Below are 6,436 nucleotides of genomic sequence, written 5' to 3'. Positions count from 1 at the left end.
GTTCAGCTGGTGTCTTGGCTTTCCATGCCTTTTTACACCTCCCTTTCTTCATGTGTTCAATACTTTTTCCCTGTGCCATTCCACATTATTGCAAATAACTTCATTTGTGGACATTTATGGTTTGATTTCTTTGTATGTATGGATCACTTGGGTTGTTACCAACACCTGGTGAAAATTTCATGTCTTTAGGACCTCTAGTAATATATTTACTGAGAAAAATGTTGACGTGTTCAATACTTATTTTACCTGCTGTATACTGCGTGATAAAATTCTTACTTTGTGTCAGGGTCCAGCTGAGCCACAGCCTTCGGGTTGTCCAGTAAGTTCTTCAGACTTCTGCATAACTCGACGTTGGTGTTCAGTCTGAAACACAATAACAACATGTAAGAGCTGAAGCATGCAGGAACATCTCTTCTTCTGCACTAAAAAGGAATAGAGCTGCTGAGCCATGAGAGACAAAAGAGGTTTCTTACTTCTCCACAACGGTGCCGATCTCAATGCAGGCCTTCTCTGCAGCCTCACGATACTCTGGATCTGGATGAGCCAGTTTCATAAAGTCTGCCTGCATAAATGAACCCAACTATTAACAACAAGAATTCAGTCAGCCTGAGAGCAGAACTAAAAAAAGACCACTATATAATGTCTCTTTGCTGCAAACTTAGAAACGTGTTTAGATTTCCTTCGGACTTTAACAAATTAATTGGTTTGATACAAGCAGACAAAACACTCACACTACTACTTATGTGATGAAAATGTAAAATGTGATCAACTGAAAACACACAATATCAGTTTTTCACAGCTAACATTGACTACCTGTGAACTTCAAAACTTATTTCAAGATTTTACCACTTGTTTCCATAGTTTGAGTGGTCTGGCACCAGTCTTTTCTCCCGCTATCTCTCTATACATTTGACCAAGTAAGGTTCTTAAATGTCAGCAAATATGACACATCAGCAGGTAAAGTAATAAAATGACCCTTTCACTTACATTTATCACAATACCTTTAATTTTTTTAGTTTTAATAGCAAAACACTGCTTAGGTTTGATTATTACTTTTTGCTTTGTCTTTATTACTAAGATAGATCATGTCCTTATTGCTGGAAAGTCAGATCCTTTTAAAACACTCAATAGTCACAGGAGAAATGCTACTAGAGAAGAACTAATCTACATGTCAGTGAGGTCCAATGTGAGCAAACAATGTGATCATTAGTTAGATATTTTAAGGGAGAAGAATGAGTTTCGTTAACTTTTTAACAGGCAATAGCTAATGAAATGTTTTGGCGTATGACACAAATCACTCCTAAGTGAGCTTTGCTGCATATAGGATTTACTTTTGCGTGGTTGGAAAGAGTTTCTACCAAACAACAACAGCACAGATGTTCTGCATGTTTTAAAGCTTCAGATCATATTCCAAAGTTGATTTTCTGGATTTGGATCTTGGTAAACACCACTCTGCAAACCTGTGGTTGGTTTATTTAAACTCACCAGATCAGCTACTTTACACAGCCCATCAGAGAGCTGGTCAAAACACTGGATCGTCTCCACACCTGGAGGGGAGGAACACACTCTGTCCAGCAGAAGCTCTGTGCTCTGCAGCGCCGCCCTCGTGGCCACCTGGAAACCTGCAGGACAGGTGAGTTCGGGGACTCCAAACAAGCCCTGCAGCCACATGTCACACAAAAACACAGGGCGGAAATGACATTACAAATAAGCAGAGTTAGTGTTTGAACTACAGATGACGTAGTGTGCTAAAAATACTGTACGAACCACGTTTTTCTCAAAATGGTCCAGTCTCCTGTGAGGTTTGGTGTTAAAAGCAGCTCCAACAGGTGACCAGGTGGTGACGTTTCTTCTCCGCAAATGTGTCCACAGCAGGCTCCTGTGTTTCACGAGGTGAATAAGACCTTTCCACGCAGACATCCTGCTCTAAATATAGCCCTGAACAGGTTAACTTTTGCGGCTTAAGTGCTAACCTTGGAGGTATAGAACAGCTTTATGTTATTTATGGTACTGACTGACAGAGGACATGCTAAACTTTAGCCTTAGCGTTAAACTGTTTGTAAAAGAAATAAATGTCTTCACTTAGTTTATATAAATAACACATTCCAAACGTTGTTCTAGATGCAAGCCTGACTATTTCTTTACGTCACACGTGAAGAATACTAGTCTCTGTTGTTAAAATACATGCTAGCCCACTACTTCACATGAGATTAAACTAAAGTAAATCTAATGTGTTTACCTCCCGGCATTTTCGTGAAATTGTAAGAGGAGAAAAAAACCGATTACACCAAGTTCGTTAACATTGTAATAAAACTTGTGAAACTATAATAATTCTTTGTTCTAAATACTGAAAGTATTAAAAGCACATTTGAGAAATAGTTATTGTTTGTGCGAGTCAGTCCTGTCGAAAGTGCGAAAATGTCCAAAATGTCATCGTCAAACCGGAAAAACAAAGGTCTGCTTGTTAGAATTTCACAATAAGAGCATGTTTTGACTGAACAACGATGACATGCGGAATGAATTATTCTAAAAAAAAAAAAAAAAAAAAAAAAATGAATTGTGAACTCATTCAGATTCCAAGACTAAAAATTCAAAAACATAGTTCTATATCTAGTTTTGAAATTGGTCCTTTTGGTCTTAAAGTGCAGCTATTTAACTCCTAAATTAATCAACACCTGCACACAAACCAACCCTGCTTTTTATTAGTTTCGTCAAAAATGATTTTAATTAAAAAGTGGTTAACAAATATACTAAAACTGCAATTCATTTTACACAAGTGTTTTGACTAGCAGCAGCAAMTATGGTTTACTTTAAAATTTACAAAAAATTAGACTAGATGTCCTAAAGCATCTTAATAACCTAGGTAGAAAAAAATGTTGGTAGGTCCTCTGGACATGTTTTTTTTTTTTTTTTTTTTTAGATCAGAAAGTATTTTCCTAATGTGAAAAAATGATAAAACAGACCATGTTTCTTGTGAGAGATGGACACAAAATGTGTTTTGAACTTATGTCTTTATTAACAGAAGGAATATGTCATTCATTGCACTCCACGACCACATTGCATCAATAATATTCCTGTGAAGTTATTAAAGATGTAGTACGAAAGACATTAAGGAAAAACAAATCAACCAACTGTATTAGGAAACCTCAAAAAAAAAGTTTAAGTCAACACAAAAAAAATTAATACTGAAAACAGGTAACACAAGACAATTAAAGGGCTTCCCAATATGAGAAATCATTGCATTTTGCTTTAAGTACTAATGCACTTGGCAAACAAAAAAAAAAGGTACCAGTCCATGACATGTGGCAATTAAAAAGGTAAGAAATAAAAAGAATCCCTCAATCTTAAATAAACACTTTGCTACTGACTGATCGTCAAGTCGTTCAATTTCATTCTCAATCACATATTTACATCTATTCACTAGAATACAAAACAAATTGAACAAAAATATGACTAAAGAAAGAAATGTGTTGGGAAGAGAATTTCTGTTCATTTGGCTCGTTATCTCCATACAGTCAAGCTTTAAGTGTGTGGATTTACATGGGAGTGCTGTAGTCGTGGATTATTAGTTGGTTCCGGTCGGTGTGCTCGGACGTGTGCCGACCTGAAATCATCTCTCGTCCTCACCTCAAGCTCAAAAACAACTGCATGTCTCCAGACTACAGTAAACTTAGTTGACCCCTGAGATTCTAATGCAAAACTAGTGTATTAAATACCTCCTTACAGTGTTTCTTAGTGCAAGCCAGCAATATGCTTGATTAAACAGAGGTATATTAGATAGCACCCGAGCTGACGAGATTCCCCAGAACCAGTCTTCTGCTGGCCAAATTGCAACAAGCAGGATGGGAGGAGGTGATCTGCTCTGTGACGTTATGAAAAACCAGCAGTTCAAATGCTTGAATTTGTATAACATCTATAAACATGTTTTTATTTTGTTTTGTTTTTCATAGAAAATATAAATATCCCTGAATTAAACAGATTCACAGCAATTTCTTCAGACTCCAGTGCTACTACCATCATTACGTCCTTAACCTGTCCGGTAAATGTCCGCCTTCCCCAGTAAAGCCTGCCGCCGCCGCAGTCATTCGCTGTCCTGATAATTGACCGTCCGCTTCCCGCGGTTGCGGGTGTTGACGCGCGTTTTCCGCCGCGGCTTGCCGTACAACTTGCCGTACGACTGGTCGCTGTCCTCTTCCTCCGAGGCGACCTGCGGGCGGCGCTGTCTCAGCTGGCGGCTTGCAGGCCTTTCGCTGATCCGTGTCCGTGCGCGACTCCTCCTCTTTGGACTGCTGTGGGACCCTGAGCTGGCAAAAGAGTTTTCAGAGGCAGAGGACAACTGCTCGCTTTCTGAACTGTTTTTGCTGCTGCAGCTTTTTTTGCGTTGCGGTTTCGACCGCCTCCTGTTGTTCCTCAAACAAGCGACGCGCTCCTCCTGGCTGGATTCGGAGTGGGACGTAGAGTCGCTCTCTTGTTTAGATTCCTGTTTGGAGTGCTTTAAGGAGCGTGAGCCGTTGTTTCTACTGTTTACTGGCTTCCTCTCTCCATCTTCATCCTCCTCGTCAGACTCGGAGGTGCACATCCGTTTCCTCTTGGAGGAGAGCTGATTCCTGGCTTCGTTGGGCGCCTTCCTGTTGGACAGATGTGTATTGTATCGGTCTTCGCTTGATTCGGTGTCTCTCTTTTTACCGTTTCTTTGCCTCTGCTGGTTTGCTGGGGCAGAGTCGTCCTCAGAGAGAGAGTTGTCCATGATGTATTTCTTTTTCGGTAGAGCTCGAAGGTTCAGACGTCGGTTCGATGCGTCATCGGACTGATCGGACTCTTCTTCAGACGATCCAGTGGAGCGCTTCCTCCTCGACTTGCGCCGAGGAGCGTACTCTTGCTCCGAACTCTCCGAAGCGGACGTGTTGCATCGAGGTCTTTTGCTTTTATTTCTCGTCCTCTTTATTTCGAAATCAGACCCGTCACTGGAGGGATTTTTCCCTCCCTTCTTGTGTGGGCTGGATCTCTTCTGAGAATTACTGAGTTCCTCTGATTCTGCACCTTTATCGGTTGAGGCAGAGTTTTGTTTGTCTTGGCTTTTTGATGGCAGAACTTTACTTTTTCTCTTTGAGTCCCTGGGGAAAGATTCTTTCACATTTTGTCCGTTTTGGTGCAGGTGGTTCTGGGAACTGTCTCCTTTGTCTTCATCTGAGCTTACAGGAGGTTTGCATCGTGTGGTTTGGCCTTCCGTGTCGTCCTCCTCCTCACTAACGATCCTGGTTTTCCTTCCTGAATTGGCTGATGTGCTTCTTGAGACTTTCTGTTCCTCCTCTTCTGCAGAACTGTCCTCTGGAGTTGCTTCTTGCTCCGAGTTGCTCTCAGACTTGTCATGTTTTCCACTGTATCCGTTCACGTAGGACGGAGCATCTGCAAAGAAAAAAAAAAGTTGAATTCATATAAGAACAACCTAAACTCAGGGTTGATAATACCAACATATATTAATTCAATTCACTTTATTTATATAGCGCCAAGTCACAACAACTGTTGTCAAAAATGCCAGCAAACTGCGCCGAATCTTAGCTTCGTCACTGTCTCCCATCCTGAGCAGCACACTGGCAGCAGTGGAGAGGAAAAACTCCTTTAACAGGAAGAAACCTCCAGCAGAACAAGGCTCAGAACAGGCGGCCATCTGCCTCGACCGGCTGGGTTTGAGGGACAGGAAAGACTACTACACAAACCTCTTTAAAAGGCAGATATATACTGGGCAGACCTGTGATATATTATTTAATTATTACTAATTTAACAACACAACTGCAAAATCAGCGTTCCAGTGTCAACCTTTATAATCAAGCATCAACATGCAGATTATGAAGGTCTTTATATTTAAAAAGATCAATATATGATCTTTGTTGTAGCTAAAAATACTTGAACATTAAAAACCTCATGACTGATATTTATACAGACAAACTGGTCAACAAAATAAACAGAACTGTAATTTATATTTCATATTTAATTTTTTTAATACATTACACTTTTCATAAAGTCTGGTTACAAATTTAAACAATTTTACTCCCCAAATCCCCAAATGGCCTATTTTAAATGGTAGAATAATACAGTATATTATACAGCTGATATTTATGATGAGGTTTGGAGGAAAAATATTGAAACTTAAAAAGAGCCACCTTTGCTACACTTTTGTTTAAAAAATATACCTCTTTTAGTTAACATTAAGGATACAAGCTATCAATTAATGAATTATAGTTGATTGATCTTATTGATCATCTAACAATTTATTGGTAAGTGGCCATTTTCTTAAAAACATGAGTTTTCTCTTGAATCAAGAGGGTTTTTCCATAACATGAAGGACTACATTTTTTTAAAATAATATACTGAATTTTAAAAAGCAGCACATCATAGTGACTGAATAAACAAATAATTGATTTCTCACACATTAAAC

At 39.4% G+C, this 6,436-nt stretch overlaps 2 protein-coding genes across 2 annotated transcripts in view; both read right to left on the bottom strand.

The window, feature by feature from the left end:
* Positions 1-2,414, bottom strand: part of LOC106533599 (mitochondrial intermediate peptidase) — a 32,528-nt gene extending 30,114 nt beyond the window's left edge. Inside the window, exons 1-4 of the mRNA XM_014029963.1 lie at positions 1,768-2,414; positions 1,486-1,659; positions 474-562; positions 277-363 (exon numbers count right to left, since the gene is read on the bottom strand). Of these exons, the coding sequence (XP_013885417.1) occupies positions 277-363; positions 474-562; positions 1,486-1,659; positions 1,768-1,920 (503 nt within the window). The 5' untranslated portion in view covers positions 1,921-2,414. The remainder of the gene's footprint in view (positions 1-276; positions 364-473; positions 563-1,485; positions 1,660-1,767) is intronic.
* A 578-nt stretch (positions 2,415-2,992) lies between these two features.
* Positions 2,993-5,334, bottom strand: LOC106533600 (nucleolin 2; the record flags this gene model as incomplete). The annotated part of the gene is given in 1 exon segment (XM_014029964.1): positions 2,993-5,334. A coding segment is annotated over 1 exon segment (1,253 nt), but the record flags the coding sequence as incomplete, so codon positions are not given.
* Positions 5,335-6,436: the final 1,102 nt, after the last annotated feature.

The sequence above is a fragment of the Austrofundulus limnaeus genome, unplaced genomic scaffold (genome assembly GCF_001266775.1).
Source record: "Austrofundulus limnaeus strain Quisiro unplaced genomic scaffold, Austrofundulus_limnaeus-1.0 Scaffold980, whole genome shotgun sequence".
Lineage (NCBI taxonomy): Eukaryota > Metazoa > Chordata > Actinopteri > Cyprinodontiformes > Rivulidae > Austrofundulus > Austrofundulus limnaeus.
Note: the sequence above shows the minus strand (reverse complement) of the source record. Positions and strands in the feature narration are given on the sequence as shown.